This window comes from Python bivittatus, unplaced genomic scaffold (assembly GCF_059951505.1).
Source record: "Python bivittatus isolate LINGU-HERP-01145 unplaced genomic scaffold, Pbiv_v1 ctg000590_np1212, whole genome shotgun sequence".
Lineage (NCBI taxonomy): Eukaryota > Metazoa > Chordata > Lepidosauria > Squamata > Pythonidae > Python > Python bivittatus.
The window spans coordinates 22,973,577-22,998,638 of NW_028277086.1; the positions used below are offsets into that span (position 1 = coordinate 22,973,577).

The 25,062-nt window shown below is 38.2% G+C and overlaps 1 protein-coding gene across 1 annotated transcript in view; it reads right to left on the bottom strand.

Annotated features, from left to right (window-relative positions):
* CPQ (carboxypeptidase Q) overlaps positions 1–25,062 on the bottom strand; it is a 151,956-nt gene that overhangs the window by 118,242 nt on the left and 8,652 nt on the right. Inside the window, exons 2-3 of the mRNA XM_088149100.1 lie at positions 12,166–12,624; positions 7,659–7,866 (exon numbers count right to left, since the gene is read on the bottom strand). Coding sequence (XP_088005226.1) covers positions 7,659–7,866; positions 12,166–12,595 — 638 coding nt within the window. The 5' untranslated portion in view covers positions 12,596–12,624. The remainder of the gene's footprint in view (positions 1–7,658; positions 7,867–12,165; positions 12,625–25,062) is intronic.

Sequence of the window (25,062 nt, forward strand, 5' to 3'; positions counted from 1 at the left end):
TGAGGATTTCCCTGGTCCCCAGTTTTAAACTACTTGTCCTGATGTACTCTACCAGATTAATATGCAGATTGGAAGAGATTTACTCCTCAGTGGCAGACCTTTTCTGTATTAAGACTTCTCAGCTCAAAATGCTGTATAAGAGACAATATGTAAAGTGTTGGCACCACATTCTTCAGCCAGAAAGAAGCTCCTGGAACATGTAAATAGTAGAAACAAGCCATTCCTGCCCTCTGATTCACAATTAAAAAAGAGGAGGAGGGTGGAGGAACGCAAGGGAATTCTGCACTAATACTTCATTTTTCAAAATCTGTATAATCGGAAGCTTGGATTTTGTCCTCACAACGCCTGGAAGCTTTTGATCTCACAGACAGTTATTGTTGCTGGTTGGGACTGAGATGCTCACTGGATGATTATGGGCACTGAAGCTCAACATAACTAGGTAGCACTAAACTGGGGAAGGTTGGCATAAGGTATCAAGTAACATCAATCAAAGTTTCTATGTTTTAGTGGCTGTATGAGATGAATTGTAAAATGGTCCTCTTGGCTGCCAACTACAGATGCATGGGAAATTTTCAGAGTAATTTCATTTTAGATTGCAGACTATCAACCGAGATCTCTAAACTGCCTTAATCCTTGAGCAGAAGACACTCTTAAAGCAAATGGAGATTGGAGTAGCCTATTTTATATGAAAAAGAGGTTACAAAATACTATGAGGGCAATTCAAACATCTATGTTTTGCCAAACAGAAGGGATCAAGTACAGTTAAACATATGATACAAATAGGAAGTGATATCTGAGCCATGAATGCAGGTGCCAGCAACAGTTCCCATAAACTCAGCAGCTGTGGTACATTGTGGGTTGACCACATATTAGGGCTCAATGTGCTTTGCAAATATTTAGGAAAAGTGCTTTGGACCTCATATGTTCTTCTTGCTATTTATTACAGCAGCACCCCCCCCCCCACACCCCCAATCCTTAAAGCAGTATATCTTCTTTTGAGGCTGACACAAGATCAAAATAATTTCCTAAGTGTGCACAGCCCTCCCTAGTAGTCCTTCCCATGTTATGAAAGTGGGATTCATGAACATTTCTTCACTAGAAAAAAAAAATCTTTATGAATTAAATTAAATGTCTAATGTTAGTATTCTCTTTGATAACCTACTCAGTCTGGAGATCTGCCAATGTGTTGACTTCAGGATCTCAAATTCCTAGAAAGCATGGCAAAAAGCTGGAGAATATGGGGACTGAAATCCAACTCATTTAGGGAAGACCACTCAATGCACCCACCTTCCATTTTGTTATCTAGTTATTATTACTAAAACATGTATGACACTGCAGCCCTATATACTCTCACACTGGGGAATGTCCATAGGACTTGCTTCTGCCTATAGTCCTCTAGCTTACTTTGATTTTCTTCTCCCTCTTTAATCTTAGTATTTTCAAGTTTATCTCAATAATTACCTTCTGGCTTCAGAATGGGCCAAGCAAATTAATACCACACATTCCCTAGAAGACTAAATATTTGAATGTTTGTTTTTTAAGGTTTATTTTTGCTAAGATTTTATTGCTCTTGGCCCAGCATCATTAGGAGTCTCCTGTAATGTTGACAAGTCAGTGCCAAAATTTGCCCCTGGGAGAAAATGTGGATTGCTGAACAAAGAGATCCAATGTCCTTTAATTTCCTATAAAATGTGGCACTTCCTGGAAGGACTAAGCAGAGACCTCTTCAACATCAACTGCAAAATTCTTTTTAATTCAGGAAGATTTATCTACAAGAAATAAGGGTGGGCAGAAAATGTCAGTTCCTAAAGATGATCCAGCTATATTGAACTAAAGGTGTCTTCTAGAGTGGGCAGAGACAGCGAACAGTGTTCTCCTACCCACCCATCCACAATTTACCAAATGATGTGATGGGATTTGTCAATTAAAAAGATATTACAAGAATGTCTGTATGAAAAGGCATACATTCATGAAAATTACAAATAAGCATGACTATATTAAGAAAGTTTGGCCAAATGTAGGCAATGTGATACTTGCAGACACCAGATGTCCCCAGAGAACATCCTTCATACCTATCAAATTTCCTGCCCCGTATAACTTTTTGTAAAGTTTCTTTTAAGAAGATTTTTTTAAACAAGAGCCAGCATGCTACAAAATAAATCATCACTCTTGCATCAAATATATTTGCAGGAATGCCTTTGAGCCCCACAAAGATGTGGTTGGATACAGGCATGTGCAAGGAGGGCAAAGGGGCAAATGATAAAATGTATCTCATGACTTCATGACACAAACCCCATGACTTATGGACTTGTGACCAACAACACCCATTTTGTCATTTTTTTCTTCATTGCAGTTTGCAATGTGTAGAATGTCTGTATGAAAAGGCATACATTCATGAAAATTACAAATAAGCATGACTATATTAAGAAAGTTTGGCCAAATGTAGGCCAATGTCAGTTCCTAAAGATGATCCAGCTATATTGAACTAAAGGTGTTTTCTAGAGTGGGCAGAGACAGCGAACAGTGTTCTCCTACCCACCCATCCACAATTTACCAAATTATGTGATGGGGTTTGTCAATTAAAAAGATATTACAAGAATGTCTGTATGAATTCTGCAATGAAGAAAAAAATGACAAAATGGGTGTTGTTGGACACAAGTCCATAAGTCATGGAGTTTGTGTCATGAAGTCATGAGATACATTTTATCATTTGCCCCTTTGCCCTCCTTGTACATGCCTGTATCCAACCACATCTTTGTGGGGCTCAAAGGCATTCCTGCAAATATATTTGATGCAAGAGTGATCAACAGATGTCTACACTACTGAAAGACAGTGAGTATCCTGAGAGGATATAATGGGCAGAAGGAATAATCTTGAGGAACAGGAGGAAGACAATGGTCAGATAAAAGAAATCTGAGTCCAGACCAGAACTGTAACCTGAGAAAGTATCTCAGAAAAGACCCTCCCTCGTTCTCACAAAGATAAAGGGAGAGAGGGGGGAAGTGCATTCAGACTTGCAAGATTCTGTTACTGTAACTTTATAATAATAGTAGTATTAGCATGCATGACTTTGGTTTCTTTTTTTTTAATAGTAATTTTATTAAACATTACAATTAAAAAGATAAAAACTAATACAAACTAAAAATAAAAGAATAAAAAGAAATCGAAAGTGCAAGAAAGAAAAAAAAAGAAAAAATAAGACTATAGTAAAGAAAAAGAAAAGAAATATATCAAGAAATGACTTTCCCCATTATCACAACAAGTATAATCAGTTTTAGTAACTTATCACCTTCTCTTAAAATACAACAAATGATCTCTTCTTCCCATATCTCATGTCTTATCTATAAACAAATCCTTAAAGCCTCATCATTCAGTCCTGATCAGCAAAAGTCCATTAAGGGTTACCAGAGACAACAGCCCATCTATTTTAACCTTGATCAAATAAGCCAACTTTATATTCCTTCCTCGTACTTTTAACAATTTTGAATCTTTAATCCCTTCAAATAATGTCCTAGAACTTGATTTTTCATTTTTTCTTTGTCCTCACAAAATTCTTCAAAACTTACAAAGTCTCTTTTGTAAATCCAATATAGGAAAGTTATCCAGATCACTCTTTTAGTTTGTTATTTGCATATCCCTTTTAATTATTAAGACATCAGCCAGTTTCATTTGTATATCCAGTGTAGCATCTTTTTCCATATCATTCTTGTAGTCTATCATTTTTAAATCACTTTCCGATCAGTCTGTCTTGTCCAGGAAAAATTGTTCCTCTTCCATAACATCTAGATAAACACAGTCTATCTATAATGACAGACATTTAAAATTAACTTCTGGGCCCATTGTTCGCAAATATCATCCAACGTTAAAGTATTTTGCTACATTCTGTATTAGTAAGTCAAATTTAAGAGTTCTTCTTTAATTATAATCTTTAGTTCCTTCTGGTTCCATCTAGTTGCCAACCTTCAAAGTTCCATCTTATTGTATTTTTTTTTTAAGAATTCAAAACAGCAGCATTTTCCTACGGGAAGGATTCTTATTATTAATTTCAAAATCTTGTTTCAAATCTATCTGGACCCTTAATTCATTTGCAGCTTTCCAAAATGAACATTCTAATCACCCTTTTGCTGTTTACTCCAAAAAAAAAAAAAAAATTAAGTCCTTAAACTTGTGTTTAAAATTTCTTTCATTAAGGATTAAAGGAAATTCACCTGGTGTTTCCAAAAGTTCCTAATAGCTGAAAAGCAGTTAATAAGCAATTTCCAAACATGATTAGAAAAGGAAATATGCGACCCAGTGTTCTTTGAAAAGGCATCAACCGCGATTTGAGCTAAGATAGCTATTCCCTTGTCTCCTAGAGTTCTAAACCCGCCGGAGAATGCAGTCTTCTCATGAGAAGTAACTGTCTGGAGCGCTTGTGGGTGATCTCAAGTCCTCTCCTTGTCCAGAGAGGAATCACAAAGAGCTGTTCCACTCTCAGGCTCTTAATTTCACCACAGTTGTCAGCTCCACTCTCAGTTCAGTTTGCCATTTTTTCCCCAGAAGTCCATGACATTGGTTTCCTAGTCTGGTCTACCTTGAAGGGTTGATAGAGGTGGAGTTAAATGGATGACTGGTCACATTCACTATATGTTCACAGAATTCCAAATGTGTCCTTCGCCTAAAAGAATTCTACTCCTGCTAATGTTATTTCTCCTAAAAGTGTCCTCTTAGCACTCAGCAGGGACATCCCTACAATGTAGCTAAGGATGTAACTGAGATTTAAAATAGAAATGGGGTGGGGTTTTTTTCCCCTGGAAATATTCAGGTTCAGTCTCTACTAGACTCCATTATTTAGAAATCAGTTGCTCACTTTTTCTTCCCCTGGCCCAGCAGGCCTCTGGATGTTCTATGTATCACTGGAGTAGTCAGATGGAATCAGCACTTCCAATCAATCTGTCTAAAATAAAAACGTTCAAAAAGGAATGCAGTGGAAGCTGACAATGCCTCCTGATGCTGACTGACAAAAGGCGCTATGTCCAGCTGGGCTGATTCAATGCCATTTGTCAGCAGGACAGACAAGAAAAGACACCGCAGGTGGTGAAGAGGAAGACACAGAGGCAAAAAAATCTTTGCAGACTTGCACATTGTCTCTTGTCACTTGCAGGCATAAAGGGTAGGTTGTGTCACTGTGGAGTGGCAGCAGTGATATGAGGCCCAGGTGTGTGTGTATGCGTGCATGTATGCATGAGACAGAGAGAGAGACAGATAAACAGAATATTGCTGAAAGAACAATATCAAGCAACTCAGATTTTTAAAACTTAACACTTTTTTCCCCACAGATTCTAGTAATGCAATATCCTTTAAAATGTCAAATAACACTTTCCATTCAAGAATGCAGATATATTGATCTAAAACATTTCGCTATTCTATCTCTTCATTTAGTTAAACTGTAGTTTTTTAAAAAAAGTACTAACACACATACTTAATGAAACAGGTGGGCAAATTTATCTAGCTCACTGAGGTATACATATATTAGAGCTTTATACATTATATGAATCAGACCTCTTTTTTACCTGGTCTTAAAGATTACATTTGTTTACACAAAAGGTATGATATAGGAAAAAATGCTTTTAAAGGAATGTATTTGATATCATAGCAGTCACTTTTAGATAGCATTATGTGACAGCAAAAGCCAGGTGAATGAATTTCAGAAATCAGTACATAATCTAGTGGATGCAGGAGTCAGCTTAAAAAAAATTACACAAGACTGGTAATAAAATCATTTCATAAATATTAAGCTTTGAGTAAAAGCAGTCTAAAGTACTGTAGAATACTTGGTCTAGAAATGAAGCCAAGATACTTTAAACTGTCCTCACTTCCTGGTGCGTTATTACATTTGTCCTTTATAAACATTTTTTTTCAGGTGCTAGTTTATATACCAGCAGTTTTATTTTCTGTGTTTGTCTCCTTTTTCAATATTTTCTATAATAAACATTTGGATGAACTTTTAACTTTTTTTCAACAATAATTTTTAAAAAGTCCAGCTGCATTGAGTTCATGACTCAGTCTCCACTGGACAATAGCTTATGCCTTTTAATATTTTTTCTTTGTTTTTTGGAAACAAGATGTGGATATTGTTGTTCATATTGCAATTGTTTGTGGGCTCACTTGACCACAGCAGCTTCTTTCATGCAGCATAACTCAGTGTCTTCAAACTGGGCTTGAAAATCTTGTCCATCACAAAGTATTAGCAACACAGAGGAAACAGAACTCTGGGTTTTATCCCTGGGTCCACCCTTTGAAAATTGTCTATTCAGATTTACTTATTTTATTCTTCAGCCATTCCATCCAGAGATTAAGCCATCAAAGAAACTCAACCATACAAACACGCCAAAGATATAGCCAAGTTTGTTTTTAAAAACAGCACATTTGTGTAGCCCTTTCTATTGGGCCCTATCAATTTTAGCAAAGACTAAGTTTTCCATACCACTCCCCCCCCCCACACACACAATTAAAATTGTTCAAACTCCTGGTTGACAAAAATCATGCTAATGTCAGGCTAAAGTTAAGGCCATTTTAATCACCAAGACTACCTGAAAGATCTTGTTTCCCAGTGTTTTTTAACACAACTGTGGATCATAAATGCTAGACAGAATTCATTTCTGAAATGCCATGATTCAATTCTCATATGCAGAGGAATGGAAAAAGAAGAAGAAATACACCAGTTTTCAATATATTCTCTCTGGTGTCACAGACAAATAACTCACTGAAGGGCATCTTACGTTTGCTGCGATGTTGCTTGCAAAAATGTACCAGGCAACCAATGTTTTCTCCCCAATAATATGGAGTAGTAGGCATATTCAGGGATATTTGAGAAGTGATGTGTATGTCTATGGGGGTGGGTTAGTTTCAGAATGTAATGCTTCCAAGTGGTGATACAGTAATTGCTGGATATGGGGTGGAGGTCCAGGGGTCCACATTCTTGGGGTGTCCACAAATTAAACCATAATGTAATCTAATCTTCCTTAACCTTCTTTTCCAGATGTATTTTAACTGAAATTCCATCTGGAGGCACTAAGGTAAATTAGCATTCTGAAAGCTGTAGACTCATACCTTTAATGTACCAGGTTGGGAAAATATTCAGTAGCAGAGTGAGATAGCTCAGACTTTTGAGTTGGGTTCACTGTATTTTCATTGCCAAAGCAACATTTGAGAGATTGTCTTTCTCAGGTGCCAAAATAACCTACTTTCCTTGGATGGCAAAGTGGACACCTTTTCTGCTTCACCCCAAGTTGCAAAACGTCTTGGAAAAACCTTCAACCGAACATGAAGAGGGTAGGTAGGGGGACTGTTCCTTCGTATTTAAATTTGAAATGTGCTGTTATCCTTTTCAGCAATGATAATTTAGAAACAACATGTAGAAGCCCTTTTATGAAATGCAACATTTAAAGAAGAGCAAAACTGCTATTCCTCAGATTTCTCACAAAAGCATGAATGGCCCAAATAATTATGACTCTCTGGTAAGAAAGCAGCTTGAGATGTCAGATTCTTTACCTCAACTACCACTTAGATATGAACAACAAACAGGGAATGGTTTCAACCAAAATGCCTCCTTTTCTATGGGAACACATCTGAAAGAAGAGGTGAAGTGGGAATCTCTTTAAACCATAGGCTCCTACCTATTGATAGAAAATGGAGCAATACTCTTGATAAGAGAAGCCTTTGCTCCCAGTTTAGCTGCTTCCACTGCTCCATGATGTCGGTAGAGCACTGTTTTATCGTAATTGGTATAATGCTGGTTGTAAACAACGATCTTTCCACGGGCTTCACGAGCCTTCTTGTGTAGGTCATCAAAAGAATTTACTACCAACACCTCTGCTGTAATACCTGGAAATGAAAAAATCAGCTGTTAGAAATACAGGCCCAGTCCACAACATGTTGGGGTAAAACAGCCAAATAGCTGTGGAGACACCTTTAGTTAGTTTTACTTTTTCTTTTCTTTTCTTTTTTAAAAGACAGCTCCAATTTCTAAATTTCTAGTATGAATAAAGTTGATAACAAAAGTAAAGAAGTAAAGACAAGAAGAAATAAGCATTTTCCTTCTGCCCTGCCCTTCGATATTCATGCCTGAAAACAAATAAATATTTTTAAGGAACAGCAATAACTAAAGGAGTTTCTCCCCTCCCCCCACATATTTTCATTCCAGATTCATCTGAGGACCATATTTCATAGGCCCCTTTTTTTGGTTTGCTTTTTGTTCTTAGTGAAATATTTCACAGGATGACCACAGAGTAAAAGAGCAAATTTTGTGGACTGATTACAGAGATAAGTGGAAACTACTCAAAGAAGAGGGGATTATTTTGTTGCTAAATATAGAAATTATAGGGCATGCCTGAAATTCTATCATTCTGCATTGCTTTAGAAACCATAAAACGTATCACTAAGAACTAAATGTAAAAACAAATGCTGATGATTTTTCTTGCCACATACAGACAATTCATCCTGTTCCATAGCAACAGAAAGAATGAGAAGGAAGCAAAGTCTCACAGCATTTCCTCAGTGCATCCCCCCAAATGTAATTATAATATGATGATGATGATGATGATGATGATGATGATGATGATGATGATGATGATGATGATGATAAGCCTTCAAGTTCAGTGTTGACTCCTGGTGACTGCCTGGACAAGTCCCTGCAGTTTTCTTGGCAAGATTTTGAAGTGATTTGCCATTGCCTCCTTCCCAGGGCTGAAAGAGAGTGAGTGGTTCAAGGTCCCCCAGCTGGCTATGAGCCTAAGGCAGGACTAGAAATCATGGTCTCCTGGTTTCTAGCCTGGTGCCTTAACCACTAAACCAAAGTGGCTCATCATATGACCTGGAGGCTTGTAATCTATTTCACATGCCAAAAAGTTTTTCAGATTAGCTATGCAATACATGGTATTCCCTGTGACACTCTATGGAAGCAAAATCTCAACTTTAAAGAAGCAGGATAGGAACTGCATTGATGCCTTTGAACTTGGGTGTTGGAGAAGACTCCTGAGAATACCGTGGAAGCCAGGAAAACAACCCAATGGATCATTGAACAAATCAACCCAGAGTTCTCACTCGAGGCACAAATGACCAGGCTCAAATGATCATACTTTGGACATGTTATGTGAAGACCCAGCTCTCTGGAAAAGGCTCTAATGCTGGGAAAGGTGGAAGGAAAGAGAAGAAGATGACCAGCAGCAAGTTGGATGGACTCAGTTGCAGTGCAATGAATGCATCATTGGGAGACTTCAAAGAACAGGCTAGGGATAGATTGTCATGGAGAAGATCTATCTATGTGGTCACTAGGAGTCAGAAATGACTTCGTGGCACATAATCAATCAATCAATCGCAACATAACCATTATCTATAGCAAAATACATCTCCTTATTTTCAAGCTGAAGTAGCAGCAGAGAAGGTGTTCAGAGTTCTGATTGAGGCCAGATCATTTTTATCCTCCCATGTGAACATGTTGTACACAACCGTAGTGCACAACACTACAAGTATGCAAAAAAGCACTAGAGTAAAACAGTACTTATGTGACTATAAAATAGTTCTTTGAACAGATCTTTCTACTGTTCAAATGTAAAAGTAACTTCGTGAATATATGACCCATTTTATACATATACGAAAAAGAGTGATTACCTGTAAGAGTGCTTGGATCAGGACAGTGAAATAAGGAGAGGAATTATTATTCCTCCCCTTTTGCAACCACTTCTGAAGGTTGCTAGTAGTTTCACTGGAGTGGAATTGCAGGTCTGCAAGCAACATATTGGGATAAACAATTCAAAAAGCCTATCCCAAATGACTGCTGACCTAATCCATTTTTGTATCTCTTCCATCATGTACAGTTTGGCCCTAAGAACCTTTGTTAAGAATTATGGCAGAAAGAATCAGTGGGTGAAAAGGTGAAATAGAAATTGTAGAAGTAAATACCTAAGCAAACCAAAAAGTATCTTGTATGAATTGCACTTTTCCCACATCTTTGGAAAAACTTAGGGCTACTCCAGGACTTCCAAAATGTCTGCTTGGGGCTTCATGCAGCTCATGAACTGCTTGTCCCAGATCCAGGAGAACAAAAATCAATCAAGCTATAAGAAATGGGGTCTTGGATTTTACATCCAGAAACAGGTAAGAAAGGTGTGAAAATGGGCTCACTTTCCTGGCTCTCAACTTACTCTTTTTTTGTGTGCAAAATACACTGTATTCGTGTATTTAGGGCAAAATCTACCGCTGCTACTGTTGGCGTGTAAGTGAAGTAAACGGATAGGCTCCAGCCATTCTTAATGAATAGAAGTTTCAGCTGCATGCCTCAGAAACATCTTGGTGACAGAAGCATGCAAAGGGCTGGAATTAGGCCAATGGAGAGGAAGCCAGAGATCTGGAAATTTTCATTTTCCACTAGAAAAATCAAGGTCTCTACAGGCTGGCAGTGCAATCTATGTGACATATCAGCTTTCGAAACTAATGAGTAGAATTGACACCAGGTAATTCATCCCAGCACTCCATTTATATCCCACACCAAGTGATAAAACATAATAACATGGGTTCATGATTGCTCATCAAGGAAAAAAGAACAGTCACAATTCTTGACAGCTCCTTGTAACAATGAAAGATGCTTCCTACGAACAGGTCTCAGTATCCTGGTTCCCTTTCACAGCTTATGCAACAAACTTCCCAGCTGGTGTCTTCTAGAGCTGTTGGGATTGCAGTTCACAAAATTCCCAGTCAACATAATAGATTGTAACAAAATAATAGAGCCTATGCTTTGCAAGTGACTGCCCCCAGCAACCCCAGATGGGGCTGGGAAGGATTCCTGTCTGAAACCCTGAGAAGCTGCTGCATGTCACTGCAAACAATATTGAGCTGGATGAAACAGCTTCCTATGGCTTCTGGCCATGCTGGCTGGGAATTCTGGGAGTCACAGAGCTACCCTAAAAATTATTCAAAGTTTTATGCCTAGTTCCTAATGAAGAAAACATGTGTTCTAAATACACCTACGACAACAGAAAAAGAAATAAAAAACAGAGCTGTGACTCAGTCAATGAATCAAATGGTTTTAACTGATGTAGGTCTGAAGGCAGCTCCATGCATCTAATGATGGATCATAGCAACAGTTAGGAATTGTTGCTTTGGAGTGCTCACAGCTGCTTCCCTGGTTAAGCTGGTTGAGGCAGACTCAGGGGTGGTGCTGTGGAACCTCAAGGTCATGGCTCAACATAAACTTCAGGGTATTAATAGATCAATTCTGGATTTGACTGATATTTGGAGAGTAGGGTGCCAAGGAGGAAAGAGAAGTTAGCCATCACTAGAGAATAATAAAAAGCAATTTTCAAGTGTAATTAGAAGAAATACATATAAAGAGGTTTATAACTAAAAATGCAGGAGGTGTCAGCCTTCCTCAGGCTTTGAGCTATTGATTTAGCTGTCTCTTAAAGGGCTTAAGCTAGGCATTCACCTATTCTCAACTTGCACATAATAAAAACATGAGTAAGGTGTTTTCTGTAACTTCTTCCTGGGGAGAGAGAACTGGGGAAATTGTAATACAGTAGAATTAACTTCAACATGGAAGAAAGTTTCAACAGCCAGGCCAGGCAGCAGATATACATGGGAAGGGCACTTCTTGCTTTTTCCCACAGGAAGCAAAGCATCTTGGATTTGTAATAGTATTTCGTTCAGGGATGTAAAAAGTACGGGCCAGAGGCCAGATGCGGCTTTCCAACATCTCTTTTATGGTCCTCCAGAGCCCAGAACAATGACTGGGCTCAAAAAGTTGTTTTTTTGCATTGGTGGTTGGAGGCTTTAAGGGGCAAACTGGGTGCCTTCGACCATGCAGAACCTGAAAACCCTTTAAACTCTTCGGACCTCTATCCAAAACAGGCCCTTTGGGGCATATTGCAGAAAGTCTAATGCAGTCCTTGAACTGACAAAACTTGCTTACTCTTTAGTTTACATCAGCGTTTCTCAACCTCAGCAATTTTAAGATGTGTGGACTTCAACTCCCAGAATTCCCCAGCTAGCATAAAGTTACTGAGGTTGAGAAAGATTAAATGAAAGAATAACTTGAACTGTAGGACATATTTAGAAAAACACATTCAGATTCCAAATCAAAAATAATAGGGTAACAATAATAAAAGTTAAAAGTCAAGCAGTCATTACCTTCTGGAGGAGTTGCAATGCTGCCACCAAGCCCCAACATTGCAATGGTATGATTGTATGGTTCAATCATCATTGCAATCTCTTCACCCCTTTCCCAGTGGGGTATTTTTACTGGCTCCAAGTGGACATTTTCTAAGCCATCATTCCTCAAAGCTTTATCCATGTACTGGATAGCCAGTTCTAGATTTCTAGAACCACTCAAACGTGGTCCAATAGTGTCCACAAAAAGTGCAAGCCTTTCATAAGATCTATTCTGGGCCTTGCCATAAACAGCAAGTTTGATAATCTTCTCAGCCACATCTGAATAACGGGCTATTTCCTTCTCAATATCCTCAAATGTTCTTTGGTGGCCATAACTGGTGTTGCTTAATAAACAACTCATGCTCCGAGGAAAGAGGCAGATGGAGACCATTAAAAACAGAAGCGTCATTTCTCTCCACTTCACTATTATTTGTGAACCTGTAGGAGGAAAAAGACAATATTACATTACAAATCAGTTCAGCTAGTTTTCAGTTATGAAGCGTGACAGCCTGAAAACAAATCCAGTTAAGTAACGTCATATGAAAGTACAGTGACAGATATTAAGAAACCAAGTCTTGCGAGCGGAGGGGAGAATGCAAAAACCCTGCATTCATTGCCCACTGAGAACTAGAATCACTAGGGAAAGCAGTACATGAATGCATAGCTTTTTCTGTTGGCTCCTTTCCAAGGGCTTCAGATTTTGGGTCTGGTTGGATGGGGCTGCTTAAGGTTTTGGAAAAAATCTCACAGGTAGAGTGAGATGCTTTTCTATTTATATAGCAACAAGGTGGCCAAAGAACATATGTTAATATCCTACTTTCATTGTATAATCTCCTCTTTAGGATATGCAGTCTTCCTGGCTTCCTTCCTTTCTATCAAATCCCTAGGAAATTTATCATGAGGGAATTCTACCTATAGGACTTTTTCAGTAGCAATGAAGTGGTAAAGGGAATCCTGCCCGTGAACCGACTCAACATTTGGAGAAACCGTCCACTCATACCCATAATTAGCATGGAACATTTTAAAAAGCAATTTTTTCCAGCTCTAAGCTAAATCATTGTACACAGGCAAAGCATGAAATGTATCTTCTCTTATCCTTCCGACATTCCACCCCTATATTGACTTTGAAATAGATTGGCAACTTCAACCCTCCCAACCTGGTACTCTTTAGTTGTGTTGTACTATAATTCCTCATCTCTAGTACATCTAGAAGGATACTGTAAACACAAGTTAACTCTTGCTTTCAACCTTTTAGTTAGCATAGCATTTTGCACTCTCTTAAAGCTTTAAATCTTAAAATGTGTTCAAATATTTTTAAGATACAACTGAGAAGCAGGGATTTCTGTAATATAAACGTTTTTAAAACTCTTAGAAGGATGTTTTTCTAACAGAAACTATTTCAAAAATTAAGATGCAGAATGCTTATCAAATACTTATTGTTACATATAAAAGAGGACAGAACTGTTAGCGATTTATTTTAATATTAGTCAAACTTCAAATAGAATGTCAAATATTATACATTTATATAATTAAATGTTGGGGGAAAATAAAAGAAACCTATAGATGTATCTAAATCTATATTAAAGAGGCGTTTCAACAATAGGACCTCACATTGAAACACTCAATTTTCTGCAAAAACTAAGCAGTCCTTTCTAGGAGTCTCAAAAACTCTTATTAAAAGCTAATTATAATTGTCATAAGAATAAAGTAGGCTTATCTTTAAAGAACTAATCCCAGATGCAAAACTGAATTTTGTTCTACAAAGAATATTGTTCAAGGTATTCCATTCAGAGGCGGACTGCTAATTAGTTCATTTTTTAAAGTGCTTTGAAATTGCTGTTCGGTTTTTATTTTTTCTTTTCTTCTCTTTTTTAAATTCTCCTTTATGTTTCAAGATACGTTTCATGGACTACAGGGTACATTCTACTGGGAATATCTCTAACTCCAGAGCAAGCGCTATTGACACAAGTAATAACACAGGATGTTTTGTTTTGGGTAGAGATTACATTTGGATGAGCCTTGAATCTAGAACTGAAGCAAGGTAATTCAAATACCAAGGTAAATCAAGCCACCCCCATACAGCTTCAGTCTGGAGACGGATCTTTACAAATTTCTGATCACAATCTGTACATCTAGAGTTTGGGGTATGAGAGTGCTCATAGAAAAGCTACTTTCCCTGACGTTGAGATAGAAGCAGGAGCGATGGAGAAGAATACTTCCTATTCCAGTATCAATCAAACATGCCTTGCTCTGGTAGTGCCTAGAAAGTGGATCTCATCCCATTTCAGCTTCACAGGAGGTAGAAGAACTTCTGTTATGATCCACTTTGCATGGCCCTGTTCATCCTCAGTCACTAGCATGTCACAAAGGATTCCTCCTGCCCAAGGATGGATGTTAGTTTTAGAAAGCAAACCAAAATATCAATTGTTTTCTTGCTTCTTTCATCACACAGTCCTTCCTTATTTATTCAAGCCTGTCTTCTCTGAAGACCTAGAGATATCATTTTTCTTTATTCAGCCAACTTCTAGTTTCTTAAACATGGATTTTTTTTAGTTGCCGGTTTTAGAATTAACCTTTCCTTTAGTTTTCCTACTGATTTTCAGGTTTATGAGTTCTTTCAAGCAGTTCCCTCCATTCAAGCATCCCCCTCCTTTTTCTTCTTCATCATCATCATCATCATCATCATCATCCATCTTCATTACCACCACCACCACCACTATTTTAAGTGTAATATTTTACACATTTCAGTACATGTTGGTATGCGGTTATAGATTAATATATTAATAATTTATTAATAATAATAGTAATGGTTCACTAATAATAGTAGTAATAATACTAACTGAATATGATTGGTTTTTGTTTTGCTCTTAATTGTTCTGTTCTTATTGACATCCTCCTTGGGAAAGTGCTTATTAACTAGGTCCACATATTCTGTTAAAGCCATAATGTAATTTGTTTGGTTTTGGTTTTGGGTATTCTGAGCCCAGCCACTGTTCTTTGTAACCAAAAGTTATAGCTTAGTATGCTATAAAAATCCAGTTGTTATTCAAACCATTGTTTAACATACAGGGAATGATCTTTTTGAAAAGCAAAGCATTATGATTTTGCATAATGGGATAAGGCTATTTTTTAATGGACAAAATTTTGTGAGATCTCTCAAGAACTCATACAAGAACAGTAAAATCTCACAAGATGTGAGATTTATCATTTTTAAATGTTTTAAGTTAGTTTTTATTTAATATTGGGATTCTTTGGGAATCATTTAAAAGCATTGTGTGAATCACTTTGCCAATCCCTAATTTAATATTATTTGTGAATGTATTTATTTATTTAAAACATTTATACTGTATAGCCACCCATCTTGTACCATCTTAGGCGGCTCACAGAATCCAGATACTCGTAGCTTAATTTGGTAGCAGCTTCATCCTTGTATTCACATTCACTTTTGCATTATATATTTCAGTCACAGTTTCATCAACCTCCTTGTTTAGGAGATCCTCCCAATCAGAGATTTGGGGAGACAGATGCTAAACTGCTGGGGATCCCACCCACCAGAGGTAGAAGACATTTCTAAGCAGAAATTGGTGGCATTGTGGAGCACTTGGAGTCACTGCACCAAGAAAGGGCACATAATGCATCTTCATGTTCAGAATATCCCAAACACAATATGAGATGGCAGACCCTGCTGACGGAGGCAGTACAAGCCGTCTAAGAGGCAAGAGTTGATATAGGAAGATGTTGAACTTTAGCAGGTACAGCTCATCAAGTTTGCCAATTCTTCCCAAATGCAGCCAAGGAGGATCGGACTTGTCTGCCAGGGCTCTGGGGACATTGGAAAGGCAGAGAGGCAGCAGTCTACCCCTCCACAGGATAATGCTCAGACTGAGGTTTCTACTTGAAAGTCTGAGGTGAGAATCTTACAATACTTTGAATATTGGTTAGCCTGCAGACCAGATATGAAAGCACTTGGCTGCTGTTGCCTTGCTGCAGTTGGTAGTACCTGGGAATGATTTTGAGAGCATCACATCATAAGAGGTTTTGTCATAATAAAGGCAAATACAGTTTGGTGGTATTTTTGGTTGAACACTATTTCTAATCTCCCGGCAGGAAAAAAAAACTTTGCCAAACTATGAATATTCTGTTTGATCAATGAAAGATGAGGAGTGGGGGGTGGAGTAACATGCTGATCGAGTAACAGGTAAGATCGGTATTGGACTTTGATAGGAAGAACATTTGAACAATAGAAAAACATTAACTCCTTTTGGATGACAATTTACAGATCATCTCCTGTCATTTGTCTCAGTGATGGAAGAAATGGTCTTTGCTTATCAAGCCCAAATATTTGTGGAACTTTATGAAACATCCAGAGTCAAATAACATATTACATTAATTACAGAAAATACAGCTGACCCTTGGTGTTTTACTCTAAAGCAGGACTGAAAACATTTAGTAGTCAAGAGCCACATGCAAAGTTTCTGGGTACCAAGGGCCCCTGTGAATGGACCCCTAATGCAGTGGAGAGGACCATGATACAAATGTGGGTAGGACTGTTATTTATTTTTTACTTTATTTACTATTGTGTCTATGTTAAAGCTGCCACTATCGTTTTTGTGTGATTCCCACCTCAAAATGCCATCAGTTTGTGGATATCAAGGACCACCAAAATGGGATTCAGGGAGCAAGCATAGCTGTAGAGTAGCAGATTGCTCATCTATAATCCATGGCACAGCAGCTCAGATCAGGACCACTGTACACTGTTTTAACTTCTTCCCAGATGCTGATTTTCCAAAATCAATCCTCACCAAAGCCCCCTTTTCCTCTCCCCCACCCCTTAATACAGGTGTGAATTTCCTCTATCCACATGCAGTGTTACTCATTTGATTCAAGGGCTCACTGACTTTAAAATACAAAATAAAGAATTGATTATACAGTACATATTTAACTGAATATGTAGTTTGACTCTTAGGTACTAGAGCAATCAGATTCATGTAAAATATGTGATATTACAAGTCCCTAAGGCAGTTAAAGCTGCTATTCTTAATGCCCTACACATTAAAGAAATCACACTGATATTAATCTGGTTATTCCTGAGAAAGTTGTGCCTTAAGCCTTAAATTGCCTGTGTAGGACAGTAGTTCAATGTGCCAAGATAACTGTTCACATTTAAAAGAGTTAGAATCATATAGCACACATCTGCCTCAATTATCAATGTTAGAAGGCATAAATGATAATAAAAAGAAGGAAGCGGCAAATAACATAAAAATAAATACGTCAGAATTTAGGTATCGATAAAGGGATAAATCAAAAGACTCCAGAAGAGTGAGAGTGCAAAAACAGCACAAATTAATAAAGTTTGAGCAACATTTTTATTATTTATCTGGCAGACTGTCTTAAGATTCTAGCAGATATAAGGATTTTAAAAGAGGCACAGCTTGTTTGCAATGCAGAATGAGAAATGTGAAAAATAAGGTAAATGACTAAAGGTTAACTACTAAAAGTTCTCATAATTTTATGAATAAACTGTTTTCTATGTTCTCTATTTTATTTTCCTCTAAGGAATACATGAAATTGCATACTTAGAGTACATGAGGTGGTCTGTTTAACACTGAATTACACTTTAAAATCTCTGGGCAAAGAAAAGTACGTTGAATGCTACATTGATGAGTCTGATGCCTTAGTAGCATCCAGAAGTAAGTCTGTTATGATAGCTGGGGAAAGGTTGGCTCAGAAGTTAGCTGAATGTGCAGTATAGGTAGTCCTCGTCTTATAACCATTTGTTTAATGACCATTCAAAGTTACATTGGCACTGAAAAAAGTGCTTCACAGTATCCCTGCAGTCAAAATTTGGGCGCTTGGCAACCGTCATGTATTTATGACAGTTGCAGTGTCCCGGGGCCATGTGATCACCATCTGTGGCCTTCCCAGGGGGGTCCTGGCAAAGTCAATGGGGGAAGCCAGATTTGCTTAATGACCGTGTGATTCGCTTAATGACCATGTGATTCGCTTGACAACCGCAGCAAAAAAAGTAGTAATATCAGGCGTGACTCACTTAACAAATGCATCACTTAGCAACCAAAGTTCCGGTCCCAATTGTAGTCATAATTCGAGGACTACCTGTAGAAGAGGAATTATGAGTTTTGAAAGTTATGGAGTTGTTTCTTTTCATGAAAAGAGAGCAGAAATGGCTGAAAGTGGGAATATGAAAGAAACTGAAACTTTCTTCCAGACAGCATTATCTCTGAGTTTTGGGGACTCAGCTCTGTGCTCTGAAGTGTAATACATTTTGCACTGGAAGATTTTGGCCTAATGAAATTCGCTAAGTAAATGAGAGCATGGGGACTGTAAAACAAAACTACACATATACAAAGACATTCCCCTACCCTTTAGCATATTCAATATCACTCTGCAAACTCCATCACTTGCTAAGTAACATATTTGGCAAAATCATCTCTTTCTCCCATTTAAAAACCCATGTCAGTTAAGATTTGTTAGAAACAGACATTCTAAACCTCAGCTGTACCCTTCTACTTCACAGTGCTATATTTACCCGTTTATATTCATGTACTGTATGTTACAGGCAAGATACATACACATACGAAGTCAGAGACCCTGAGAGAGCTGAATCTTGAAGAATGCCAACATCTTCTGATAAAACTTTACTAAAACATCCACAAAAAAGCAGTATACCCAAGACAAGTGATGTCAGGTTCAGCCCAAGAATCATGATACAGTCCAGAAATCAGTTCAGCTTCTTTATTAGCTTGCACCTAATAGACAGAATCTCGCCAGACTAACTCTAATCCCCCCAACGACAGCAACCATCATGCCCTTAGGGAGGGGCCAGTCCCTTTCTCTTGACTTTCACACAGTCCAGCTGAGGGCTGAGAAGATGCTTTCCTTGGAATGGTTCTCCCCCCTTCCTGTAACTTTGAAGCTCCATTCCAGAATCCTCCCCGCTCATGCCTTCCATCACAGGTAAGCAGTGAAAGAAAGAACATACAGAAATTATTTTTACTTATTATACATTTATTTATGATTCAAATCAGACTGTCTTCTCACTAATCCTTACATGACCTTTGTTGTCAAGAGCTTACAGAGACAGGAGAAAAACCGGACCACCCCATGAAAGGTCATAATTAGGAAAAATCTGATGTATTAAAGAGAAAGCTAGGTAAAAATCTGTCTCAGTAACATCTAAATTTTCTATGTATAGAGAATATTTCAGTGAGAGGGGATTCAACTACACCAGCCCTCAACTGTACAGTTCAGGTACTGGTTTACCAACTCAACGATGTTTTTGAGAACTTGGAAAAGTTTTCTCCACCCAGAGAAACCGGGGCTGCAAAATTCTGGACAACCACAAGATGGCAGCAATGATTAATTCTTAATTGCCACTTCACTGTGATTTACCTAGAGATAACACTCTACGTACATTGTACAGCAGACTCGAGACCCAGACAGTAAGGCCAACAGGACATGCTTGGGTAAGGACAATCCATTGCACCTCTCATGAGTTCTTTCCATGCATGAAGGAGTTTATTTTCAGTGCACTATTGAAAACAGACATCAACCTTTGGAAGAAGACAAGGAGAATTTATATATATATATATGCACTAGAATGAGGCATAACTAGCACTATTTATAAATAATACTAGGTTGCAGGAATCTTTTAGGATACAGGGCTGTTTTTTTTATTTTATCTGTGTACCAATTTCTAGTCCCTTAGGTATGCATTCTCAACCAGCCAAATAGCTTGGAAAGCTTGACAAGTATCATGTTTAATCATGTCTTTCTTGTTAAGTTTAGATATTATTTCTGCCCTGTCTTCTCATTAGCTGGAAAATAATATCTACTTGTCTAGGTCAAGTCAACCACAGCTCTTGCCATTCTCATGTGACCACAGTTGATGCCAGAGTTTCCAATCTGCAGGCTGCTAAGCCTGTCTTCCTTTGTATCTTTGTCCTTCTTTGCCTTGAATCTCCTCAGATATTGCTCTAACTTCTGCTTCTATTACAAATACAGCTGAAAAAATAGGAATCCCTGTGATCACAAGTACCATCCAGTGGAGGAACCTAAACAGGTCATCCTGAAAAACAGCATTCTTAACAATAGGGCATGAAAAATAAAAAAAAAATGTTCAGACACAAACAAAACATATAATCTTTTGGTGTTTGTGGGTTTCTATTTGATTTGCTCTGCCCCTTCCAGCTGAAGTGCAAGCAAAGCAAATCTGGCAAAAGATTAATACATTACATTGTGTTTGCCAAGTCAACACTGAAACAAAACAATGAAAAGGCCTCTGGTCTGTCAAAAAGTTTATCAACCCTGATGTAAGCTGGATAATGCAAGCAACTGTTACTCGCAATGAAAGTTGTCATGTGTGATATCCTGTCTCTTTTTCTGCCAGCCTCTTGCACTGGAATTCAAATGCAATCAGTCTGTCAAATTACACAACAGCTATAAAGGCATTTTTTGGGCACTCTTAAGCATCTTCAAGATGTTCCTGTGAAGTTTGATATAGATAGCAAATGCTGAAAGTTGCCGGAAAGCTTTTCTAGAAACTGTGGAATCTGTTGGAATGTAGCTATATAGTTGTGAGATTTCTTCATCTGCATAACTACTTACTATGTAAGACCCTATATTATGTTTAACGTAAATAATCAGCCTAATTTTCAATACATTTTATAGACTAGAGATTTCCATTAATTTCAGAGAAACCCATAGGATTTTTAAACATTTGTTACTTGGGAAATACTTTACATCTATTAGACAATGTTATGGCCTACCATTTTTCAAAGGTTCTTTGTTATATATCAATTGTTGAAAGTGGACCAGCAATGGACTGAACATATTTATTTTTATTTACTTGTTGGTCTCAAAGAGTTTCTGATTACCTTTCATAGCTGTTGCACCGTGTCATTAACAATCAGGGTCTTCCCATGTTGTCAAACTGGTCTCTGACTTAATTATAGTTTATTGTGTAATCTTCTTGCAAGGCCCACATTAATAACATTAGCATGACACCTTCTCACATAACAGATGGAGGGGGCAATCTTTTTGTAGCTGGTATCTATGCATCTTAAATGAATTTCTCCAATCTTCAAGGGCTTGAAGAAGTGTAGCAGTAACACCATGATGTCACAGAAGGCTGGAATTTATGACCCTTTTTTCTTTACATTATTTGGACTTAACACTCTCCCCTCTTCCCATAAGTACTTTAAATTGGCAATCACCATAAATTGGCAATCTGCTGTCAGGTGCAATCTTGGGGGACCCTGAAGGATGCAAAAAGGGACTGAGGGCACATGTGGCCCACCCATGCTTGAGGAAAAGTTGTAACCACATTTCCTGAAGTATTAGCAGAGAATACTAAGCTATCCAGAAGATAACGTGTGATTCTACTGAGCTTCGTTGGAAAATTTAGCTGAAAATCTTTTTTAGGCTAAAGAAGTAACCTAAAATACACTATTCCTTCTGAATTCCCCAAAACACATTACACCAGGATTCTAAGGGTCACTGGGATTATCCAAGGTGTTGTTGTTGTTGTTGTTGTTGTTATTCAAGGTATTATAGTTAAAGTAGTATTTATTAAATTTGGGGGGGGTCAATGAGCAATCTGAAACTTCATGAAGGGGTCGATGAGCTGAAGCATTTGGGGACCCATGAGTTAGACAGACAATTTCCAAGACTCAGAAAGGAGGAAGTATTTCTATCTCCTCCAAAGATAGCACCTGGTCAGACATTCTCCTTAGATCAAAATTTATACACTCAGTGGGGGGGTGGAAATTGAGTTGATGCCCATGGCAACCTGAGGGTCAGAGGTAGGTGGGGAAAGTTAATTTCAAGTCCAAGTTCACTATTTCCCTCACCCCACTTTGTCTAGTTATCTATTCTATGAATGCAGGCTGGGATGGATAAGGTCCCCCAGAGCCAGTAAACCCACCATCACTATTCTGTTGTCCAAACCTAATTCTGCCCCCCTCAGAGTCTGAAGAATAAGTAGATAGCTCAGAAGGAATGGAAGACCAGTTAGGAGGCTTGGACTTGGGAGGTTATTACAAATGCAATTGGCATAGAAGGCAAGTTGTATGGACATTTTCTACTCCTTTCCAGGATGTTTTTGTGTCCAGGTACCCCTTCCAATGAATCAGGTATTCCAATATGTCTCTTCTGAACTTGGAATCCAAAATATGTTCTACCTTGAATTCCTTCTCCCCACCGCGCAACTGAGACTGCAAAGTAGCTGGGACAGAGGAGCTGTCAAGGATCATTCAAGATTCAAAGGGGAATGGTAGAAAACTGTGTGCATCTTCATTGTAACTGTTACAGGTTAAAAGCAACCAGGTGAATCCAAACTGAGAAGGGACCAATAAGGTTATAGGAAGAATGTATGTAGGGTAAGAACTTAATAGAAAGCCATGTATGATCTCCAACAGCAATGGCAGGACCTTCCTGGTGGTGATGACCAGTGATATATTTGTAGGAAGCCTTGGCAAGGCCTAGCTATTTCCTGAGGAATATTTATTTATTTAATTTACATTGTCACCTATCTCGCAAATGCAACTCTGGGCAGCTAACATGTTAAAACAATAAAAAGTAATATTAGCAAAGAATAAAAAACTAGCAATGGTCACTGAGGATGAACCCCAGAAACAATAGACCTCTCAACAGGCCATGTAACCTTTTGACCCTCAGATCCTGGAGCACACCCAGGTCTTCAGTGTGTTGCAAAAGGCTACCATGGCTGGGGCCAATCTGATCTCAAGGGGTATGGTGTTCTAAAGGGCAGGCACACTTCCAAGGTTCCATAAGATGACATACTTTAACCGAAGGGACCCAGAGCATGCACTTCCTGTCAGACCTAGAGGAGAGGCAACCCCGCAAATAACCCAGACTCATGCCATGGAATGCTTTATAGGTAACAAACAGTAACTTGAATTCCACCCAGAAGCACAGTGGGCACCAGTGCAGCTCATGGAGCAGAGGTATAACATGGGCATGCCTAGATGCCCCTGTAACTGCCCGCACTGCTGCATTCTGAACCAGGTGTAGGGCAACCCCATGTACAACATATTGTAGTAATCTACTTAGGAGGTAACTAAGGCATGAATGACTATGAGGAGTCCCAGACAGTCCAGGAAGAGGCACAATTGACACACAGAACACAGTTGTGTCACCTGAAGTTCCTGTAGAAAGTGTGAGACCTCAGGGATGGAAAAGGGAGAGGCAGAGTCTGGCAGCTGGTATGAGTGGAAGCCCTAAAATGCCTGAAATGGTGACATGCAAATAGAAGAATGATCCAACTTAGGTATATGCATAGGTCAGCCTGTTTTCTTGCTGGTAACAATGAAGGTATTGCTCAAGGATAATATCTGTCCTCTCTATCTTACCATCTGATGGTGAATGATGAACCAAGGAAAAATGGGAGTTAAGGGGAAAAAAAACCTCCCCAAAATGAGTCATGAATTGAGCGTTTCTATTTGGTAGGGTGACTGGGCAGAAAATATGGGTAGATGAATAACTCAGCAGAATCTGGCATGGAGAAATAAGCCATCTTCAAAAACATCAACAACCGCCAGTACAGCACAACATTCAGATCCTTCTCAGATGGAAGTCAGTAATAAAATCCAAGAAAACTGTGTCCAAACACCCCTGTGGAGAGGGAAGGGGGTTCAGCAGACTGGCTGGTTTGATATGGTGGCAAATGTGACTTGAAGACACATAGGCCTTGACATTTGTTTGGACATGAGACCACCAAAAATCCTTAAGCAAAAGGTGGGTAGATTAACCACTCCAATTGTCTTGCTGTCATGGCAAAGCTTCAGTATTTCCTCCCTCCATGGAGGAGGAATATATAACCTGTATATGTATCACAATCATTGAGTCTTATAGTTGGCTGTTGCCTGTCTAGTTTAGATCATCAAACACCACCTTTAGTTTGTTCATTAGATTAGCTATTGCTGCTGTTGTTTTTTCCAACTTCCCAGTCAGAGTTATATCAGTATGGTTTTTCCTTGGCATGACATGATTGATTTATATATTGTTATTTATTATATTACTACATATTAAGGTATAATGTGGTATAATATTTTAAATTGCCACTAGATTAAAGTGTATCCCATTTAGAGTCAATTTATGATTGTCATAAGCCTGAGAAATAAATGAATAAAAAACAAATAAGAATTATAAGTCCCATCTGGGAGCAATCTGTGGGAAATTTCGCTGGGTTACTAGGAGATGTACAATTCACACTGAGTAATGAACACTTTCAAACTTCAAATTCTTATATTTCTGTCTATAGTCCATGTGATGTAAAGGGCTAGACAAACTCTCTTTGGGGCAAAAGAGAGAGTTCCTACTTTCTCTTTTTTCAGTAACAGGCTGATCCACTATCTGTCTATATTTGTTTATACCTATCTGAAAACTGGCTCTCACACACTATTCAGTCCTAAAAAGACTCTAGAATCCAAATTTGCATAATATGTGCACATATTAATTGATATATATGCATGCAGATTGGAAATTAGCAGTATTTACATTTTGCTTAAGGATGCCAATTAATCCCCCACCCAACTCTCCCCAAATAAACTATCCAATTAATTTTCATCCATCCCAGTATTATTTAATTTTCACTCATCCCTAAATTAGTACTTTCTTTAATTTATCCATTATCCATACCCACAGAGATGATATAAATCCAAAAGCAATTCTTCTTCACTTAATCACTCAGCCTAAATATTTGAAATAAATAGAATGTTGTGGTGTTACTGTATAGATTTTCTCTCTCCCCTTTGTAAATGTAGAAAACTATTTTTTTTCTTTTTAGAAAAGTTAGTCTAGCTAATGGGTTGCTGCTGAGTTACATACACAAGCGTA